Source organism: Vespa velutina, chromosome 7, assembly GCF_912470025.1.
Source record: "Vespa velutina chromosome 7, iVesVel2.1, whole genome shotgun sequence".
NCBI classification, from domain to species: Eukaryota; Metazoa; Arthropoda; class Insecta; order Hymenoptera; family Vespidae; genus Vespa; species Vespa velutina.
The window spans coordinates 1,612,017-1,635,000 of record NC_062194.1 but is presented as its reverse complement, the minus strand read 5'-3'; the positions used below and the strand labels follow the sequence as shown (position 1 = coordinate 1,635,000).

The 22,984-nt window shown below is 29.0% G+C and overlaps 4 protein-coding genes across 7 annotated transcripts in view; 3 read left to right on the top strand and 1 right to left on the bottom strand.

The window, feature by feature from the left end:
• The window catches only part of LOC124950568 (putative acyl-CoA-binding protein), a 1,768-nt gene extending 856 nt beyond the window's left edge, over positions 1-912 (bottom strand). The window contains exon 1 of the mRNA XM_047497453.1: positions 754-912. Coding sequence (XP_047353409.1) covers positions 754-768 — 15 coding nt within the window. The 5' untranslated portion in view covers positions 769-912. The remainder of the gene's footprint in view (positions 1-753) is intronic.
• On the top strand, positions 402-8,271 carry LOC124950558 (3'-5' RNA helicase YTHDC2-like). Of its 3 annotated transcripts, none has more exons than XM_047497425.1 (8): positions 402-1,463; positions 2,676-2,888; positions 3,064-3,257; positions 3,408-5,493; positions 5,568-5,954; positions 6,085-6,335; positions 6,438-6,778; positions 6,860-8,271. In XM_047497425.1, exons 2-8 carry the CDS (start codon positions 2,695-2,697, stop codon positions 6,869-6,871), a joined length of 3,465 nt encoding a protein of 1,154 aa, XP_047353381.1. In that variant the 5' UTR covers positions 402-1,463; positions 2,676-2,694; the 3' UTR covers positions 6,872-8,271. The 3 variants fall into 3 exon arrangements, with proteins under 3 accessions (XP_047353381.1, XP_047353383.1, XP_047353384.1); XM_047497427.1 differs by having other exon boundaries at positions 402-2,404; XM_047497428.1 differs by lacking the exon at positions 402-1,463 and having other exon boundaries at positions 2,748-2,907.
• A 372-nt stretch (positions 8,272-8,643) lies between these two features.
• Positions 8,644-21,441, top strand: LOC124950557 (von Willebrand factor A domain-containing protein 8). Its single transcript, XM_047497424.1, has 20 exons — positions 8,644-8,811; positions 8,899-9,071; positions 9,190-9,270; positions 9,370-9,779; positions 9,902-10,066; positions 14,976-15,137; positions 15,229-15,453; positions 15,568-15,777; positions 15,886-16,046; positions 16,177-16,459; positions 16,554-17,252; positions 17,382-17,768; positions 17,853-18,004; positions 18,253-18,685; positions 18,790-19,544; positions 19,641-19,954; positions 20,076-20,327; positions 20,415-20,809; positions 20,909-21,147; positions 21,244-21,441. Exons 2-20 carry the CDS (start codon positions 8,960-8,962, stop codon positions 21,359-21,361), a joined length of 5,553 nt encoding a protein of 1,850 aa, XP_047353380.1. The 5' UTR covers positions 8,644-8,811; positions 8,899-8,959; the 3' UTR covers positions 21,362-21,441.
• Positions 21,442-21,670: 229 nt separating this feature from the next.
• Positions 21,671-22,984, top strand: part of LOC124950734 (dual specificity protein kinase splA) — a 183,996-nt gene continuing 182,682 nt past the window's right edge. For both annotated transcript variants that reach the window (XR_007101426.1, XM_047497911.1), the window contains exon 1: positions 21,671-22,564. Coding sequence is in view for 1 of the 2 variants with exons in the window: in XM_047497911.1 (XP_047353867.1) it covers positions 22,233-22,564 (332 nt within the window). In the remaining variant the exon portion in view is untranslated. The remainder of the gene's footprint in view (positions 22,565-22,984) is intronic.

Below are 22,984 nucleotides of genomic sequence, written 5' to 3'. Positions count from 1 at the left end.
TATCAATTCTATAAGAGAATAAAAATGTTAATGGTCAAATGATTATTTAAGATATCAAATCCTTCAAAAAAAAAAAAAAAAAAAAAAAAAAAAAAAAAAAAAAAAAATCTTTTTTTTTCTGCAATATAATTAAATAAAATATTTATACTTCAATATAATTAGTCATAAATTATAATTGGTTTAAAATAAAATAACTCAAGAATATATATAATCTGGATAAGATATTTCTGTATATTTAAGATAAACGATAAAATCGTACCTAGATAAAAAAATCTTATAATACTTATTATATATATATATATATATATATATATATATATATTCATTCAGAATGAAGTTATGCTATTAAATAAAATTGAAAAGAATACTATTTAATAAATTTTTTTTATTGTACGCACGTAAATATTGAAAGACATATGAAAGATATAAATAATATATAAAACCATAATATCTCTAAAGAATATGAGATATAATAAAAGATATAAAAACGTTTTAATGAATAACAGTAATAAAAAAAATGTATTATCAGATTTGATTTATCTAACTAGTTCAATCGTGAATCGTAAACTATTAGAGAGTAGATGTATGTCAAATTGTTAATAGTTAAGCATACACACACACACACACACACACAACACACAATTCAATAAAACCGCTATAACGACGACAACAATAATCGGAAAAATACATAGAACATTGATAATAAAACAATATACAATTGCAAATATATTACATAGTTAAGATATTAATTACCTCGTCTAAAGACATTTTCAGATTGTTAATTTATATTTATCGAGAAAAACAATTTGATTATTATTAATTAGTAGAAAAGATTAGAGTAGGAAACACTGTTGAGAGAAACGTGCACGGAGAAGTACGACGTTATAAATGAGTACGTGCAGAGGTCGTAACTGTTTTCATTTTCTGAGATCGTTAAGGTTTATACGCAACAAAAAAAAAAGAAAAAAGAAAGAGAGAGAGAGAGAGAGAGAGAGAGACGACAAAATTTATTTCATACGATCTGTAAAAAGAGAAAAAAGAAACTGTCTTATATTTCGTATAACCTTTGACCCAAATCTTGATCTTTACTTTCCTTTAATTCATTTCAATAAAATATATAGATCGTATGCATTTAAAAATTTTATAATTCGCTTAGCAACAATGATGGCGCTGCCTGTCCGATCTCAAACCTAAAAGCTAGTATCCATTAGTGAAACTTCGTCTTATTGAGATGACCCAAAAACAAGTTGTTACTATGACAAATATATCTTATATTATCGACCTTTGTGCGTATATGAAATGGTAAATCAACAGTAATGAAAGTGCCAGTTAATTGGGAAAGATGATGGAAAGGAAAAATATAATCTTTCGATAGTTCATTTCCATTATTATCAGACGGAGTTTAATTAGTTTTAATCAAAGTTTATCGAAAGAATAATAAACGTATTGTGTTATCCTTATAGGTATTTATTATAATTATTAATATCGTAAAATAAATTTTGACAACAATTTTTCAATGTTATTTTCCATTAATCTTTTTTGCCTTTAAATATCTTATGTAAACACTCGTGTGATGAGTTATTTTAACAAACGAACATGTCTTCGATCGAAAGTTGATTAAATAATAAAATATGTATACCATTGTGTTACTAGGATATTATCTATGTCGCATATTACATTGAAACGGATATCGATTTTTCTTTTGCTTTTTTTTTCTTTTTTTCTTTTTGCTCTTTACACCATGTGTAAAATTAAAATGTAATGGATAAGTAAATATGGAAAGATTTTTATAGATAAAATTACGAAAAAAAAAAAAAAAAAAAAAAAAAAATGTATATCATTAAGTGTATATCAAGTCTTTTCATTATACTTTTAAATATTCGAGATAATGATGCCGTTAAAATATTTATAGCTTTTGTTTGCGCGAATTAATTCCTGAGAAAAATTTATTTGTTATCAATTTTAAATTAGCGCTTAAATATTCACAATACAAAATGGCGAAATCAGAAAATATTAGCAGGATCGTATCTACAAATGATTTCAAAATGGGTCATCGAAAATGACAATTAATTCGTACTATTTTTTGTTAAATGATGGTTAATCAGTCGATTTATTCGAATGTAAAAAGATTGATTACATTGTTAGAAAATTTTAAAAAATTTATAATGTTATATAAGATCACTTATTAATTAGATATAAAAATGGGATGCAATAAGAACCTTTATTTTCAACCTGATATATACGTTCCTGAAAATTGCTTTTGCCGCTCGTTCATAGTAGCACCCTATGTCAGCAGTGCTATTTCTAATGTTTAAAATAAATTCTCTCAAATAATTATTACATGCTTAATAATATTTCCATAAATATATATATATATACATATATATGTGTGTTTTTTAATACGGTGAGTTTGTACAGCATTAAATTGGTTATATTCTTATGTTTTTCTATATATATATTATTTCTCTCTCTCTCTCTCTATATATATATATATAGATATATATATATGTATATCTGAAATTAATAATACTCACTTCTACGATAAATTTTCTAATAAAAACCAATGTAATGCTGTCCTACTGATATATTTATCGTTATAATCGTTATAATTGTTAAATTGTATTACTTATAATTGTCATATAAAATTATTGAGAAACATTGCTTTTCTTCTTTAGTGAATTTTCAATATTAATCATGCCTCGCCACAAACAACGAAAACATCCACTGATAGGAGAAGACACTAGAATAGCAGTAAACTTAACTTTGAAGAAATTATTGGAAACACCGGATCAAAAAGAATTAGAATTTCCATCTTCTTATACAGCAATAGAACGAGCTTATATCCATGAACTTGTTAAGGATCTTGGCTTAAAATCCAAAAGTAGAGGGTATGAGTTAAATAAAGTTGTATGTTTTATTAACATACAATATTAATACTATATGTTATTGTATATAATTTAAACACAATGATAAAATGATAGATTGTGTTTAAATTGCAAAAATGGAACAAATATATGCACACATATATACATATGTATATATATATACATATTTAATTAACAGTAAAGGCAAAAACCGATTTTTAACGGTATACAAGAGAGAAGGATCTACCATAGTTCAAGCTGATGCTGTAATCAAGCTGCAAAAGTCATCGAAACAAAGTATTTATGCTTTATTAAATAATTTCCCATTGAATCATAAAGAATGTCAAGATTTATTACCTCCAATGGAAAGAGAACGGCCTCTTAATGCAGATGGTAAGAAAGAGAAGATAAAAAAAAACAAAAAAAAAAAAAAAAGAAAAAAAAAAAAAAAAGAAAAATTATTTTATTAATATTTATATATATTTAAGATGGGGAAAAATATCGTACGGATCTTATTAAAAATATTGTCTTTATTGTTTTTAGTTATTACAAATACAAAGGCTATGGGTCGCTTGAACAGTAGCATCCCACAAGTACCACAATTAAAGACAAATTTTGATGTATTGAATTTTCGTAAATCACTTCCAATTTTTAATGCACGAGAGGACATTTTAAATGCTTTGGCTAACAATCAAGTAGTGATAATAGCTGGGGAAACAGGAAGTGGTAAAACCACACAAGTACCTCAATATATATTAGAGCATTGCCAGCAAAGACATCAAATTTGTAGGATTATATGTACTCAACCAAGGAGACTTTCTGCAGTATCCGTTGCAGAAAGAGTAGCATTTGAAAGGGACGAAAAAATTGGACAAACATTTGGTTATCAAATTAGACTTGAAAGTAGAGTTGCGCCTAAAACTCTTTTGACATATTGTACTAATGGGGTTCTTCTTAGGACTCTTATGGGTGGAGATTCTGCCTTGACTACAGTCACGCACATAATAGTGGATGAAGTTCACGAACGTGATAGATTTTGTGACTTCCTTTTGATAGCATTAAAAGATGCAATGAATAAATATAGATCATTGAAAATTGTGTTAATGAGTGCTACATTAGATACTACTATTTTTGCAAAGTACTTTGATAAATGTGTTGTTATCAATATTCCTGGTAGATTGTATGAAGTTGAAACATATTTCCTTGAGGATGTTTTGAAAATGACCGGCTATATGACTAAAGAAATGATTAGGAGAAAAAAAGAATTTTTAAATAAAAAGGAACAGTGCAAGGTCTTAGAATCTTGGACTCAGTACAAGCCACAAATATCTGGTAAAGGCCCATTGAATGAAAGATGTTTGTTGCCAGCACCGATATTAGCACAACAAAATGAGCCTATACCAGAGAAAGTTAAACTGGAACCGTGGTTGATAGAGGAAGTAGACAAAAGTATATCGGACGCATGGTTATGTGGTGGAGAAGATAATTTTGCACAATTATTGCATTTCATACTTTCCGAAAATGTTTCAGTAGATTATCAGCATTCTAAGACATTAGTTACACCATTGATGGTTGCTGCAGGTAGAGGATGCATAAATACTACCGAACAGCTTTTAAATCTTGGAGCAAATTTGAATCTTCGAGCTGGTAACGAGTGGACTGCATTAGATTGGGCAAAAAATATGAAACAAATCGAATGTGCAGAATTGATTGAGGCATATATGAAAACGTATGATTGTGCAGTGCAAGATTGTGAAATAGTACAAGGTGACAACGTTTCTATTTCTGAAGAAGATAAAATGTTATTAGATGTATATCATCATACATTCAATGATGAAAATATTGATCATGATCTTCTTTTACATCTCGTTATATATATCCATTTGAAAATGCCACCAGGTTCATTATTAATATTTTTACCTGGTTATGATGATATAGTAACTATGAGAGAAAGAATAAACGGCGAAGAAAAGAAAATGAATCAAGGCCTTCGTTACAATTTATTTGTACTTCACTCAAATATGCAAATATGTGATCAGAAAAAAGTATTCAAGCCTAGTATGCAAGGAACTAGAAAGATTATTCTTTCTACAAATATTGCAGAAACAAGTATTACGATCGATGATGTTGTTTACGTGATTGATTCAGGAAAAATAAAAGAAAAATCATTCGACGCGATATCCGGTGTATGTACGCTTCGTTCAAATTGGATATCACAAGCATGTGCAAAGCAACGAAAAGGAAGAGCTGGCAGATGTGGAAAAGGATTCTGTTATCGTTTATTCTCATCAATTCGTTTTAGCAGTATGCAATTACATCAAACACCTGAAATCTTACGATTACCCTTGCAAGAGTTATGCCTTTTTACAAAACATTTGGCACCAGGAAATACACCAATTGCAGAATTTTTAGACAGAGCTTTAGAGCCACCATCCAATATAGTAACTAGAAATGCCGTACAATTATTGAAGACAATCGATGCATTGGACCCATGGGAAGATCTTACCGAATTAGGAAGTCATTTATTAGATATACCGATTGAACCAAGATTAGGGAAAATGTTGTTATATGCAGTTGTTTTGAAATGTCTCGATCCAATTCTAACGATCGTTTGCAGCTTGGCATATAAGTACGTATAATGTTACAAATTATTTATTAATTATTCAATAATAATATTTATTAATATTATTAAATGCCTTGTAGAGATCCATTTATTCTGCCAGCTCAACCATCACAAAAAAGGGCTGTAGCTGCTGCACGCAAAAAATTTGCTACCGGGACATTTTCAGATCATATGGCTGTATTGCGAGCATTTCAGGGCTGGCAAAATGCAAGAGCTAGCGGGAAGGAACGTAGTTTCTGTGAAAAAAATTTCATTTCAGCGCCTGTTATGGAAATGGTAGTTGGAATGCGAACTCAACTTCTTGGTCAACTTCGTGCATCTGGATTTGTTAGAGCGAGAGGTGCTGGTGACATTAGAGATTTGAATACCAATTCTGAAAATTGGGCGGTCGTTAAAGCAGCTTTAACAGCTGGTTTATATCCAAATATAATCAGAGTCGATCGGGATCATATGCAACTAAGAACGCAGTATGTATATTTCCATTTGGTTTTATTTATATTAAAAAGAAAAAGAAAAAAAAAAGTCACGTAAATGTAATGACGCAGTAATTTTATTAATGTCCCAATTTGTATCTTTACTTTTTTTTTTTTTTTTTAGAAAAGAAGTGAAGGTCTTTTTCCATCCATCATCGACGTTAAGAGATTTTCCAAAATCTCCTAGAATGACTTATGCTCAAACTCATGCAGCTAATGTAGAATCATTACCGTCCGATTGGTTACTCTATGAAGAGATGAGTCGTACTGGTCGGTTTTGTCATGTTAAAATCGTTACGCTCGTTAATCCCTTGACCGTAGCACTTTTCAGTGGTCCAGCAAGATTACCTATGGATACTATTTATGAAGCTGGTGGTATATAACTTTATATGATAATTATATAGTTAGATAGAATTATATAGTTAGATTTTTTTTTTTTTTTTTTTTTATTATACCAAGCTTATATACACTTTTCAGCAATACCCGAAAGCGAATCTGATTCCGAAGTGGATGAAAATCATGAGGGTACTATTTTTAAGTTGGACGATTGGATTGTATTTAAACTTGATCTTGAAACTGTACAATTGTTTTTAAATTTACGACAAAAATGGAACGCCCTATTTTTACGGCGTATGAAAGCACCAGGAAAACCTATGTCACAATTAGATGAAAAAGTTGTTAGTACATTAGTTACAGTTCTAACTAATGAGGAGCAAGCATGTGGATTGCAACAACCTTCAGGAATTGGACAAAGACCTCGTCCATTAATAGTCGATTATTATCCTGCAAATGCTAGAAGAGCAGATGACTTTGTAGAGGTAATTTTTATTTTGCCCTATTAATTATCATATAATTTATGAAAGAGAAAGAGAAATTCAATTTAATATTTATCATTTCAGAGAAATTTTTAAAGAGAGACATTGTTTTACTTTAAAGAAATGGAAAAGAAAGTTGTAATCATGTACAGTTTTATATTATTTAAAAAGATATGTTCTTCTTAATGGTTTTTATATTACTCTATGATGTCTTATATTTACATCACTCTATTTCTATGAGAGTAGTTGTATACTGTTTATAAATGGTTGCTTAAATAATGATAATTCAATTAACAACATTAATCGAGTTTTCAGTATTATAGGAATTATTATTGCCAGATAAAGTAATGGAGTGAAAAAGTTTAGTATGACGTGTAATGTAACTACTGTATATATCGTTTTACCATTGGCTTGATAGTGATACATTTAAATGTGTTCTTTGCTATAAAGGAAATAATATAAAAAATATAAATTTTATTTTTTATTAAATTATTGCATATTTAATAATTTAAGATAATTATTTCACAAGTATAATAAATTTATTTACTTTCTTTACATCTTCATATCTATTATCGAATGGAGCATATAAATTGTTTTTATTCTAATTCATGAATGTTTGTTTGTTTGTTTGTTTGTTTGATGCATTACGTTATTTTATTTGATGCCAAATTATTAAAGGAAAAAAGAAAAAAAAAACAAAAAGGAAGTTATAAAGAGCGCAAAAAAACAAAAAAATATATTATATATTTTGTATATGTATAAAATTTGTCATTTTTAATTAAACTTTTCATTTAATTGCGCTTATAATTTTTAGCAATAGAATTAAATTTTTCAAAGCAGTGTTTTATAACTTGAATAACATATTGGAGTTTACATATATATATTTACATAATTAAATCGATTAACTTAATTAAGTTAATTACTAATTATTAATTAGTAATTGATTTTATATATATAGTAAATACTCTTATCATTGATATTATATTTTCAGAATAGCTGACTATAATATTATTTTGTATTAATTCACTTACCTTAATTACGTTACCTTCAATAAAAGGTAAAAGGATAGATCGATTTTGCAAAGACACTTTTATTAATTACAGTAGTTATATCTTACAATACTTGGCTTTTTATTTTTATTTTTTTTTTATTTTTTATTTCAATATTTAAGTAGATGATATTTTTGGTAAAATGTTATTTTTTGTTTTGTTGTATGAATAATGTACTTTCGTTTCAAAGATTTCCTAAAAATTTAATAAAATTATTTATTATTGCATACTGGTACATATAAATTATATCTTATTATAAATATTATTTTTATTTTTTTTATTATTCTTTTCTTTTTTTTTTTTTTTTTATTATCAATTAATATTTTACAACCTGATGTTGTTGATACGAACTATGCTGATAAAATTGATAAAATCAATGTGTACCTTTCAGAAAGATTGTAATGTTCTTCGATGTGATAATAAGAAATAGATGCTTAAAACTTTTGACATTGTGCATTTACTTTTGTATATTACCCCTTTATTTGATATATCACCAAATGAACTTTGATCATTACATTTCATAGGAGATATCTATTAGAAGGAAAATATTTTAATATGCACGATTTCAAATAATGTAAAATCATTTCTATAGATATTTATTTTATATTTATATTTTAATTATATAATAATTTATATATATATGGAATTAAATAAATATAATATGTATTTATTTAATATAAATATAATATATATTAATATATATGACATTTGACTATGTATAAGAATAATAGCTAATCTAAAATTATGTAATCATATATATATATATATGTACATATGTACATATATACATACATATAAAAACCTTTTGTCATTATATCGTTTAGTTTCGTCAGACAAAACTGAGTTTATTAGTTTTTAGCAGTTTAGAAGTACATGATAAAGGAGGCACAACGACGAATGACAATTTCATTATCACAAATATATAATACATTCTTATCGTAATAAATTAAAAAACGATTCAACATTCAAAGAAATTAAATAAATATTGTAAGTATATATATATATATATTTCAAATTCTCCCGCTATTTTTTATTCAAATTATTACAAGTTCAAGACCAAAGTATTTTTTGCAGAGCGACGAACGATGATGCACGTGTTACAGTTAAAAAAGAAATAGTCCGTCATTTAGTCAAAATGATATTTAATTCTTTGAAATGTCAACGTTTATCAATAGGATGTAAAGTTTTGGAACGATCAAGAATATTTTATCCTAACCTATCAACTATGTTAATTCGTTGCAAATCAGGTAAGTTTAGGTTTGTCTTTGGATTCGTAAAAAAAATCATTTAAAAACAAGAAATAAAAGAAAAACGAACATTAACAATTATTTAATAAGTTTGAATTTTTACATTATTTTTAATTAGACGATACATTTGTGACTATTGCTGACGTATCGAAGCGTGTCAAAACAGCGAAAACTCCAGAATACATTCCCAGAAAATATTGTGAGTATCTGATATATCTGTCGTCGAAAAGAAATTTTATTGTTAATTTAAAATATATATTGAAATCTTTTCCTCTTTTTTTTTTTCTCTCTTTTACAGTATTAAATGTAACTGGACAAGAATCATTGAGGCATTTAAAATGGATGCTACAAAAGGATATCTTATGTCAAGATATTTTTCTAACAGGAAGTCCAGGTTCCAGAAGACGAGAATTAGCTTTGGCCTTTTTAGAATTAACAAATCGAGAATTAGAATTCATTGCTTTATCAAGAGATACAACGGAGGCTGATTTGAAACAGAGAAGAGAGATTAAAAGTGGAACTGCTTATTATCATGATCAAAGTGCAGTAAGAGCTGCTATTAATGGTAGAGTTCTTTTGATAGAAGGCGTAGAGAAAGCAGAACGAAATGTTTTGCCTATTTTAAATAATCTATTAGAAAATAGAGAAATGCATTTGGAAGACGGCAGATTCCTTATTCCAGCTGAGCGTTATGATAAATTATTAGAGGTATATTTTACAAACATATTTATTTAAAAATGACAACATTTGCGTGTAATTTAATATTTTATATAACTATTATATGTCATCCCAATTGTTTCTTTTTTTTTTTTTTTTTTTTTTTTTGATAGCAACATAGTCAAGCAGAATTAGACGCATGGCAATTGGTTAGAGTCAGCGAGGACTTTAGAGTAATCGCTTTGGGACTACCATCACCACGTTATCCTGGTCATCCATTGGATCCACCTCTAAGATCTAGATTTCAAGCACGATATATACCATTTTCTACCTTTGAAGTAAGTTAATATAATAAAATTTATAAATACCTATAATTAAATAATAATAATAATAATAATAATGACAATAATAATATAATAATTTTAAATTAGACAATAAACAAATTGATTATATCATACGTTCTCGCGTAATAGAATTGTTAAATTTGACACGTTCATACCGTAAATGTTCATAACGTGTAATATCCCTTAAATTGATAGAAATTGTAGGACATAGGTAATAAAAAAGAAAAAAATTATATAAAATGTGACCTATCGTAGCATAAAACGTAAACCACGTTACGAATGATGGAAATAGCGTATCTTCGGAATGGGGGTTGTTGGGGTGGTTGTACAAACCCCACCATGCATCCCTTCCGATACTCGTTTCCTTCCTATATAAACGAAGACCGTGACTGCGCGACGGTCACAGACATTGGGATCGCGTGTCCCAAACGTTAGAAACCTTACTTGTCCCTTCTCTACCAAAGTCGATACGCGTCGGAATTCGGCAGAAGGATTGTTTCTTTCGTTTCATCAAAGATTAAAGAGAATTTTTTAATTTTTATTTCGACAATTATACAAATTATTAATTAAATGAAATCTATGTAAATTTGTGATATGAAAGTACACGTGTTCTTTGTTGAAACGATTGCGTTGAATAAAGTGAAGAAATCAAAGGATCTAAAAAGTTGAGTCAATTAAAGAAAAGAAAAGAAAGAAAATAATGCCTGCTATATGGTCATCATCTGAAAGACCATTATCGGTACGAACTATTTGGGTGGATGGTATTCGTCATGCTGTTCTATCACCGGACGATCCATTGATCAACACGAAGATACGCCGACGACCGCATACATCGAAAGGTAACGATTATCAATCGGATTATCAGCAATTGAAATCACGAGGATTCGATCGTTTGAACAATTGTTTCCTAAACTGTGAACACTTGATGATAGATAAAGATGATCGGATATCTTCTAAAATGATTCGTAGACAATCGGCACCTACATGTGATAGATTATTATCAAATGATTCTGGAAAATTGTTAAAATCATTTCCAATTACGAAGGATATCAAAGGAGAATTGTTGGAAAATCAATGTGTCGAAAATTTTAGGATAGAAATTAAAAGTATCGACGAATTGTGGAACTCGTCGAACGATTCGTCAAGATCTAACGTTGATAAATTCGAATTACCAGAGATACGTTCGAATCTTTTGTCGGAGAGAGTACTTCAATGGTTGGATTTATCAGGGAAAGTTCAGAATTACGTGAAGGACGTAGAGGAAGTGAATGAACGTTTAAATATAATGGAAAATCGAGATACGAGGAAGTTTCCATCGAGCAAGAATGAAATTTCTATGATGAAGAGAAAGATGACAATAAAAAATTATAAATTAGAAAGAGAACGAAAACCGGAATGTTTCGAAAGAAGCGAACGAAGGATGACCAGAAGAAAATTATTTGAAATCGATGAGCGCGCTAAGAGGAAGGATTTAATAGAAATCGAAGAAAAAAAATCTACGATAGAGGAGGACGGGAAGAAGGAAGAAGAAGAAGAAGAAGAAGAAGAAGATCCATCGAAGATGGCGAAAGGAAAAGAAAAAGAAGAAGAAGGAGAAGAAACAAAAAAAAGTTTCACTAATTCATTGTCCCCCGTTGGCCGACCACAGCTGCATATCTTCATGCCTAAACTTAATTGCAACGAGAAAAGAAATGCATCTTCTCAGGAATCACTCATTTGCGATTAATATTCAAATAAAATTATCCATTTAAGGGGACATATAAATTTGTTCTTATCAGTCTTCTTGCACGTGATATATTAACATATAAGAAAGAGAGAAAAAATTAATTTTGCTTTCAAACTTTATGATAATAACAATTTTGTCATTTCAAATATTTTCTAAATATTCTAATCATAGTGATACACACACACACACACACACACATATATATATATATATATATATAGGAATACTGAAAAATAATTATAAACAAGTTTTTCCATAAAATATCTATCTATGTTATTATAAAAAATCAAATGTATTCGATATTTCTCTTTAGACAAAAAAATTTCTATGTCAAGATTCTTTATTGTTTCTTATTAGGAAAAAAAAAAAAAAAAAAAAAAAAAAAAAAAAAGAAAAAACAAAAAGAAAAAAATTCTTACTATTTATACCCTGTATGTATAGTACCTAAATGAGATATTGCCGAGTTCTCTTTTCTTGTTTTTTTTTTCTTTTTTTTTTATGATCATTTTTCACTCGGTTTTAAAAAGAATACGTGTAAATCGTAGGAATAGATCATAACGGGACGGTAATGCAAGAGTAAAAGTGCTTAAAACTTCGAAATAATTAGAATAAAGTATTTAGATTGTTTCCGCTATGACACAAAGGCATTTTGTCACGCATTGTCGTGTCAGTTATGTTACTTTTCCGAATACCACACAGACACGAAGAGTTAACCGTCTAACGTTCTAACGTTCGCACGAAATTATTTCCTAAACGTTATAACTAAGTTGACATACTTTCTTCTGTAATTCGCTTTAGTTTCTCTGTCTCTCATTCTATTTTCTTTTTTTTTCTTCTTCTTTTTTTTTTTTTTTTTTCTTTTTTTTTTTTATGTTCTCTCTTTTGAAGAAATAATTTTGACGACATTTATCATTGACTCTATGGCATTTTTTTTTTCGGACTTAACGATTTTTTAAAATTTAAAGGAAAGAAAAAAAGAAGAAAAAAACAATCTAATTTATCGATGAAGATTAAAAAGGAATTTAATTCTTTTTATACGATCAGACATAACGATCGACGTTTATCTTTCTTCAATTTATATTTATTCGATCCAATACTTTTTATTAATTAATGACGAATATTTTGTAAAATAAATGATCATACGAATATGAATATTTTCTATTCTATATAAATAATTAAGTCTCATAATTCGCATCAATTATATTGGGTATTTATATTTCATTATAAATACCGATCGAACGTTTTAAAAATATTCATAAATAACAATACTATGTTTCTCATGTGTATATCGTGAATCACACGTATAATTTTGAATCATTAGGAATAGAAATAGAATAAGTATAGTTCAGTTCACGTGTATTAGAAGAGAATTATTAAGGATAATAATGGATAAGAACGATGAAAGTTAGAGAAAATTAACTTTCTTTCTTTTTATTTCTTGCACTTGTAATTAATTTGTACGAATTCAGGTTTTATATATTACGATTAATCAATGCGATTATTATTATAATCGTTTACCCTTTCCTTTTTTTTTCCCTTTTTTTCCTCTACGAAAAGACACACATTAACTGATGATACTTTTTAATTTGATGTCGCGTGTCCTCTCTCATTAATGAAACTAAGATTATTAAAGTTCCTTACGAAACTTTGTCAAACTTCTTTTAAAATGACATTCGTATATATATATATACATTTTATATATATATATGATAGATAGAATAGTTATAATATGATAGATATAATAGATGTATATATATATATATATATACTATATATTATTATATATTATATATACACATACATACATACATATATATATATATATATATATATATATATATATATATATATATATATATCAAGAGAAAGGGAGTTCTATCTTGTATATTTGAAATTGTCTTTCAGAAAAAATTACATGTTTTTACGTAAAATTGCCGTCACGAAACTGATTTCTCGAGTATTAGAGATTATCTCGTGTGAATTGTAGAATCGAAAAATAATAGATAAGTAACGAATGAATTCAACCATTTTAATGGATATAGTTCTGTCGGATTTCTAACAGAGGATTGAATATATGTATACAGCACTCATTATCGCATTGGAAGAGATCGACTTTGGATAAGGTATCATTCCATTGGAAAGTTTTCCATGAAAATTCTCGAGGTAAATCCTTTAGGGGATTTCGTGTCGAGTGGTAGTTACTCGCGTAGTTGCCTCGGTTAGGAGGAACCACTTGGCGTTAATCACTCCAAGAGCTTTTATGTATGGAATCGATCGCAATAGTAACATTCCTTACTCGTTAAATCACTGGTTCACGATTTCTCGTGAAAATAATATTATCTGAATTAAATATATATATATATATATATATATATATATATATATATATATATATATATATGTATGTATGTATATACATACATATATATTCTTTTTTTTATATCAAAATCTTTCATTGATCATTTATCCGATAAACATACTGACTGAGCTTATTATTAACAATTTTTATTCATTTGTGTTTATTCTATCAATATTTTTTTATTTTTTTATTTTTTTTTTTTATTAATTAATGATAAGTATTTTTTAATATAAATGATCGGTATATACAAATATCTATGGTATAATAAATAAATAAATAAATAAATATATATATATATATATAGTAAGTATTTACTATAAATAATTAGGTGTCAAAATTGCATTTGATTTTATTATAAATATTGTTCGTTTATTTAAGAATACTTATCAATTAATATTTAAGTATATTGATCGAATAAATGAAGGTGCTATTTTTATTTATTTTTAAATATTTTTATTATTGCAAAGATTTTCAATACAGAGATCTTCTCATATTAAAATATGAGAATAGTTCAGATGATGTTCATTATAGGAGAATTTGATTTATCGAAATGAACAATTCGAAGACGATTTAATTAAAGATCACATGAGAATTATTATTCGTATTTTGTTTTTATCAACTTGCAAATTTAATCGATAATAGAAGTTGTTCAAATAAATCAACCCTTAAGAATAATTATAATCTTCGAGTGAATCGCAAAAAATCATTCTTCTTCGAAAGTGATTCCGCATCCATTAAAATTTAGAAAGTTTTCTAATATTATTGTATTTATATATATATATATATATTTTTTTTTTTTTTTTTTGGAACTTTTTCAGGAACAGATTAATATGATGAAAAAAATAACATCGGACAACATTGATCCAGAACGTTTATCAAAATTATTATCCTGTGCTCATGCCTTGGTAACTCAGGAAGCTATGAGTTTGAATCTTCCTGATTTTCCTTTGGATAATCTTCCGCTAGCTGCGAAAATTCTGGTACATATATCAAAATTCGTTTGATTGATTTTCAATTATGAAATATTTTTGAATTTTTTCTTTAATTATTTATTTTCGGTTATTGCCGTAGGATAATTGTCCGGATCTCTCGATATTTGATATATTTTATAGGTTTTATCCGTACAAATTGTTTTTGGGAAAGGAAGGACAAGACGCTGTTGAAAATATTCTTAAAACGTTCGATATTTTGAGAAATCCATTGATAAGAAAATCAAGTAAAATAGATACTGAGAAAATTGGAGAGAATTTGTTAAATGTTTTTATCAGAAGAGACGACGTAAAAACGACGTTGCAAGTAAGGAAAAAGAAAAAGGATATTTTTTTGTGTGAAATTTATATTTTGTTGAAAACTGATAATTGAATTCTTTTTCCTTCTTTTTTTTTTTTTTTTCTTTTCAATTATATACAGGTGCTTTCTGGATCGATAGAATTAAATAAATCGATGGGAGATAATTATATAGAGACGAAGTATCAAAATAATTTATTGGCCAGCTTAATGGAATCGCATTTGGCCTCGGATTTGTGTTTAATTGGTCCGAAAGGTTGTGGGAAAACTACGACAGTTCAAAAGTTAGCTGATTTAATGGGTTACGAAGTAGAGCCTATAATGCTTTATCAAGTTAGTTTTGAAGTATTTTTGAAGGAATGATTTCACGATTTTAGAAATTTTATTTTCTTCGTTTTCGTTTGTTATATGATCAATTTATTTTTTATTTTGTCGTATTAGGACATGACGTCGAGGGATTTAATACAGCAAAGAACGACGTTACCGAATGGTGATACTGTTTGGAGAAATTCGGCTCTTGTGGATGCAGCTCTTAAAGGAAAAATGGCTGTGTTAGATGGAATAGATAGAATACATTCTAGTACTCTTGCCATATTACATAGGTATAATGATTTAAAAAAGACAAACATATATACATACACACACATATATATATATATATATATATATATATATATATATATATATGTTATAGTTACAATCCATAATTGATTAGTATTCTCTTCCTTTAAGATTAATTCACGATCGTGAATTACAATTGCACGATGGCACGAGACTTATAAGATCCGATCGATACAACGAAATTAAAGAGGAGTATAAAAAATCGGACGAAGAAATGCATAAATCAGGGGTTTATCAAATTCATCCGTCCTTTAGATTGATAGCACTTGCTGGAAAGCCAGTGATTAATAGTTCAATAGGTCAGTGGTTAAATTCAGAGCTTTTGAGTATGTTCCTTTTTCATGAAATGAGACCTTTGGCTAAAGAAGAAGAAATTCATATTATTCGATCGAAAGTAAGTACCTTTCACCCTTTAAATTTTCTCTTTCCTTAATTCATTATATAATTTATGTATATATATATATATTTTTTTTTTTTTATATATGTAGTACGGAGAACCCAGCGAAGCTCTTTTAAATATTATTCAATTAGCGCACACATTAAGATCTTCGAATGATCCAACTTTACAGTCTCTCGCTGGATCACTTAGTACAAGACAATTATTAAGAATAGCCGAAAGAATGAAAAAATTTGATAACGATGATGCTTACATGGCAGTTCATCGAGCTTGCCTGGCACGTTTCTTACCATCTGTGACTAAACAAGCATTGGATGATTGTTTGAATCGATTGAATATAATTCCTAAAGAAGATAAGACCGAATGGAAAATCGATTACGAAGTTACAGATAAAACTGTGAAAATTGGTAAAACGATTGTCGATAGATACAGTACAAAGTTATTGAGCAAAGTACCAGATATTTTATTTTACGACGTACCACAACATTTAGCACTTTTGGAAAGCTTACTTCAAGACTTTATGCTCGGATATAATCTTTTGCTAGTTGGTAATCAAGGCGTTGGTAAAAATAAAATAGTCGATAGATTGTTACAATTGATGAATAGACCCCGAGAATATATTCAATTGCATAGGGATACTACTGTTCAAACTTTAACATTGCAGCCTATGGTTAAAGATGGTAAAGTAGTTTATGAAGATTCACCACTTGTTCAAGCTGTTAAACTTGGACATGTGCTTGTTATCGACGAGGCAGATAAAGCTCCGACACATGTGACGTGTATATTAAAGGTAAGTTTTTTTTTTTTTTTTACAAAATATCCTTTGATCCCATTCAAGAGATTTAACTTTGAGTGATACATGTCGGAATTGATTTGATTTGATTTGATTTGATTTGATTTGATTTACATTTGATTTTAGACTTTGGTCGAGTCCGGAGAAATGATATTATCGGATGGCAGAAGAATCGTTTCATCTAAAACCAATTCAATTATTGATAATTCTAACGAAAGGATACCACTTCATCCAGATTTCAGAATAATAATATTAGCGAACAGACCTGGTTTTCCATTTTTGGGCAATGATTTCTTCGGTTCTTTGGGAGATCTATTTAGTACACATTCTGTTGATAATCCCACTATGGAAAATGAAATTCAATTGTTAAAGCAATACGGTCCTAATGTCGATGATAAAATAATACAGAAATTGGTTAAGGCCTTTGGAGAATTGAGAGGTATGGCCGATCAAGGATTAGTATCCTATCCCTATTCGACACGAGAAGTTGTCAATATAGTCAAACATATAGAGGTGAGCTTGAATGATATATATGTTAATGTAATCAATGATATTTTATTTCATTGAAAATAATTACACGAATTGTAATTATTTCAGAAATTTCCAAAAGAACCTTTACCGGTAGTTGTCAGAAATGTATTTGATTTCGATCGATACAGTCCAGAAATTTTTGATACTTTAGTAACTGTTTTACACAAACACGGCATTCCCGTAGGAACTTCACCGAATAATATAGCATTAGCGAAAGAGTAAGGATGTATTTTATTTTATATAATTTTCGAGAAAATATGTGAATAAAAAAATGTTTGTCGGTTTTATTACCCAAGTTTTTTTTTTTTTTTTTTTTTTTTTTTTTTTTTTTTTTTTTTTTTTGTAATATAGATAGCAAAAAGGAAAAAAGAGGCAAAGAAAAATTTATATAATTTTTAGAAAATAATAAAATAAATTTTTTAAAGCAGTAAAATGTACAAAACATTATTTTTCCTTTTCCTTTCAGAATATCTTTACCGGATATCAAGGTTTGCGGTAGTTGGAACGTTTTGAACACATTCAAGGTTCTGCCCGTTCAAGAGAGATACATTAAATTGAAAGCACCCTCTTATCCAATTCGAAATAGTCAAATGTTAGATCGAGTAGAAGCTAGATCTGCATGGTTCACCGAGTTACAAAGTTATTGGACTGTACCATTAAACGAAAGTGGTCTAGTCGTGTCTTTGACAGTTACTAAGGGAACAAAAGGAGATGGGACAGATGATAAAGTACACGTACTTACTACGAATCCTTTAAGTTTGTTTACTATGAATCTAGAGAGCGAAACAATTCAAGAGATTAAAATACACGGTTTGATTAAAGAACGAAGTCATAATAATGCATCGTTATGTACAATTGCATCTGATAAAATTGGAAATGTTTTTCTACATGAAGGAAATGTAAGTTATGTGTCGAAAAAAAAAAAAAGAAAAAAAGAAGAAAAAAAGAAAATAATTCTTTTATATTTTGATAATCGTTTTTTTTTTTTTTTTTCTTTTTTTAGAGTAATAGTCTGCTAATGATAAATACGGATAAAGGGTCCGTTCAAGAAATTCAATTGTCATCAATTTTCGAACAGACTGTTGATAAAATTTCCAACACTCTTGGACGTCAAAATTTAAATTGGAAAATGTTGCCAGATCTGATTTCTTCGAACAATCAAATTGTATTTTTCGTTCCTAACAAAAACAAGGTGGAAGTTATCAATCTGGATAGTATGAGTGTCTATTCGATCAATTTACCCTGTGACGCGGAATCGATATTGCTTGCGTCTGCGAATAAATGGCTGATACAGGATACGTTCAAGAATAAATACATTTTCGAGAAGTCTGTGGAGTCTCAACCGTGTCCAAATGTTTTACGAGATATTCAAGAATCCGATAGTACTAACCTGAGGAAAGACATTTTATTGAATTGTTCTCAAGATAATTTACATCAAAATATACTTAGCGAAGCGTTGGAACAAAAGATAAATTCTCCTAATAGACTTTTGATTACTAATAACATATACGCTGGTATCATTATTGGATTTCCTGAATTGGACAGTGCTTATGAATTATATTATTGGCCTAGGAAAATACGATTGAATAATTTTATTACGCCTATTATAACGAACGACGGTCAAGTGATACGAACGATATCCATTGAACAAGTTCCTGAAGAAGTTTCTCCTAATGATAAAAAACATACTGGAATTTCTGGTTATTTAGAAGTCGTTAATACTGTCAATCACAAAGTTCGATACATTCCCATACCCGAGTAAAATTAATTGCTATTTAATTATTATTACAAATATTTCCAACAGTTGATAATGGATAATAATAAGTTTGTATTTTTTTTTTTTTTTTTTTTTAGACCTACCAGAATCTCTCATCTTTCACAATGGTTATACGGTAAAGAGTTACCAATATTTGCATCGACTACTTCGAATTATGGTCTGGTAACTGTTGACGTCACTGGATGCGTTCGTCTATGGGAAACATCTTTAACGAATATAGAAAAGTCTTTAGGCTCTTGGAGAAGTATGATTGGGGGGATTGACGATGATAAAATACAAATTACGAAGGAAAGATATTCGGGTCAAGATGTGAGCGGACCGAAACATGGAAAGATCGATGAGAATAATGATCCTCACGTTGGTGGAAATACATGGGCCGGTGGAACAGGAGGTTAACGTTTGATTAAAAAAAAAAAAAAAAATATCAAAATGGTTGGACGATTCGTTAAGAAATATTTTTACTATATGTATATATATTTTTTTTTTTTTTTTTTTTTCTCGTAAAATCCTAGGTAGAGACACGGCTGGATTAGGTGGAAAGGGTGGTCCATATCGTTTGGATGCTGGTCATACAGTACATCAGCTTAGCGATGATGAAAAAAATTCAGTTCCTGAACATATAAAAAAAGCTGCACGTGAAATGGGTTTGCGTGCATTTAAGCAACGTCTAAGGGATATCAAAATGAGCGAATACGATCATAAACTTTACAATAGATTTAGCGATGCCGTTTCTAAACAAGTTCAAGCATTGAGAATAATATTAGGTAAGTTATTAGCATTTATAATGTTTTGTTTGATTGATACGTATCATTATTTTCTATCTTTTTCTTTTTTCTTTTTTTTTCCCTTAGGTAGTTTACAAGCTAAAAGCAACGAACGTCAATGGTGTAGACACCAAACGTCCGGTGAATTGGATGATACCAAATTAATAGAAGGTTTAACGGGTGAAAAAACGATTTATCGACGTAGAGCAGAAAAGGAACCAGAGATTGGTGTTCCCCAATTAAAACCGAAAAGATTGAAATTGGTGGTTGATGTGTCCGGTAGCATGTATAGATTTAATGGCCATGACGGACGATTAGATCGCGAAATGGAAGCTTGCGTTATGGTTATGGAATCGTTCAGTGGTTACGAAGATAGATTTCAATATGACATCATTGGTCATTCCGGGGATGATCATCGTATCGTATTTGTGGATCGTTCTAAACCACCGATTGATAATAAAAGAAGATTAGAAATAATCAAAGTAAGATGAGAAAAATTTTAATAATATATTAAGTATAATGTGTTATTGGGATTGTTTTGTTTTTTTTTTTTTTTTTTTTTTAACATAATCATTTTACAGATGATGCACGCTCATTCGCAATTTTGTATGTCCGGTGATAATACATTAGAAGCAACGCAAGATGCTATTTCTGGCTTAGCTAAAGAAGATAGTGACGAATCGATCGTTGTTGTACTTTCGGATGCAAATTTAGAACGTTATGGGATTAGACCAGAAAGATTTGCTAAAGTACTCACGTCGAATCCAGACGTAAACGCTTATGCTATTTTTATCGGTTCGTTGGGCGATCAAGCGACAAGGTTTTGTATAGAACATTATTTATCCTTATTTATTATTCATTTTCATTAGTTTTATTATTTGTTTGTTTATTTTTTCTTCTTCTTTTTTTATTTTAGATTGATCGAAAAAATGCCGTCAGGTCGTGCCTACGTTTGTATGGATTTAAAAAAGATTCCACGAATATTGCAACAAATATTTGCCTCATCCGTATTAAGTACAACGCGAGTGAATTGATAAAAAAATTAAATTAGCTTAATGAAATAAATTATAAAAGGTACATAAGAACAGTTTTTTTTTTTTTTTTTTTTTTTCTTTTTTTTTTTTATAACATTACGATTTATATTTATCAAATTTGTATATATCAATATTATATATATATATATATATGTATATAAAAATAAGACCAATCGTGATTTGTCAGAAATTAAAAAACATATCTCCTTTGATATTCTTTCTATATTTCAGAATAACTCACTTTAGTTATACAATATGTATAACACCAAATATACATACATACATACGTATTCGTGAAAAAAAAAGAAAAAAAGAAAAAAAAAAAAAAAAAAAATAAACTGAAAGAAAAAAAAATATCCATTAATAAAAGCCAGCCATTAAAAAATAACACTTTGAAAGAGACATCATACGAGGCAGAAATATACATGACATTCGTTTATAAAAAATTGATTTCGATCGAAGTAAGAAATAAAAAATACACACGTTCACTTTCATCATTTTGTACTTACGTATATCAAAAAAAAAAAAAAAAAAAAAAAAAAAAAAAAAAAAAGAAAAGAAAAAATTGAAGAATTCTATGAAGATATTAAACGAAAGTTTTCCCGATTTATTTCCGATATATTTATAAATAATACGATCTTATTATTAGATCCTTTGATTTTAATATCTAACGAAAAAATAGAAGAGAATAATCTTAATCGTCGTCGTACAGATGTAACGAGTTTGACAGCTCATCGAGTTCTCATCCCTACTTTAAAACGTCGAGTTCGAGGAGGAGTCGAACGTTAACCGAAACTTACCGAAGTTAACCGAAATGGTTCCGAGCGAATGGTATGGGGCGTAAGATTGTCAGTCGCACGCCGGTCGTTGAATGGAGCGGGTCTGGAGACGTGTACAAGGTGTCGGGCGTCGCAGTGGCGTAGGACGCTGCGGCTGCCCCGTGCAACCATGTCAGTTGCACGTGGACCAACGCGCGAAGCGTGGTGCCAGTGGATCACGAAGATCACGGGGTCCGCAAACGATAGTATGTGCTTGTCAAGTGCAACCGTGTCCGGTACATCCGGTATTAATAAGGGTTCGTCGTACGAGACAACAGCAGCAGCAACAACAGCAATCGGTAATAGGCAACTGCGACTGTCCAAACGAGTTGCAATCCTGTCCACACGCATCCCGCGCTGCTGGATCTTCGCGGAGGGTCAGAAGGTGAGAACTGATATATATATATATATATTTTTTTTTTTTTTTTCTATATATATATGTCTTAAGCAGGGCATTATTTTCCTTTTTCTCATATTTCATTTTTTTTTTTTTTCTTATAGAGCATAACAATTAACTACACGTTTGTATTATTATAATATTAAAAGTTTCAACGTTAATTGTAATTTTAATAGTCTACGTATATGTCATTTGATAATTATACGTACATTTAATTATTTCTCCTTTTTTTTTTTGTTCATTCGTAGAAATTTCGGATAAATATTGATTGATATTGTCCTTCTGTATATTTGTGATTTCGCGCGTAAGGATACACAATGATACGTTTAAGGACTGCTTCCGATCAGCTGCTACATTCTCGTGAACTTTTTCGCGTCGATACGAGAACATTTTATAATCGTGCTGTTC

Bases quoted from the DNA above. Each gene is read 5' to 3' on its own strand.
- LOC124950557 (XM_047497424.1), top strand. From the start codon at position 8,960: ATGATATTTAATTCTTTGAAATGTCAACGTTTATCAATAGGATGTAAA. The intron at 15,138-15,228 runs GTACATATATCA...TTATTGCCGTAG, and splicing joins CGCTAGCTGCGAAAATTCTG to GATAATTGTCCGGATCTCTC. The intron at 19,545-19,640 runs GTAAAATTAATT...TTTTTTTTTTAG, and splicing joins CGATACATTCCCATACCCGA to ACCTACCAGAATCTCTCATC.
- LOC124950558 (XM_047497425.1), top strand. From the start codon at position 2,695: ATGCCTCGCCACAAACAACGAAAACATCCACTGATAGGAGAAGACACT. The intron at 2,889-3,063 runs GTATGAGTTAAA...TTTAATTAACAG, and splicing joins TTAAAATCCAAAAGTAGAGG to TAAAGGCAAAAACCGATTTT. The intron at 5,494-5,567 runs GTACGTATAATG...AATGCCTTGTAG, and splicing joins GTTTGCAGCTTGGCATATAA to AGATCCATTTATTCTGCCAG.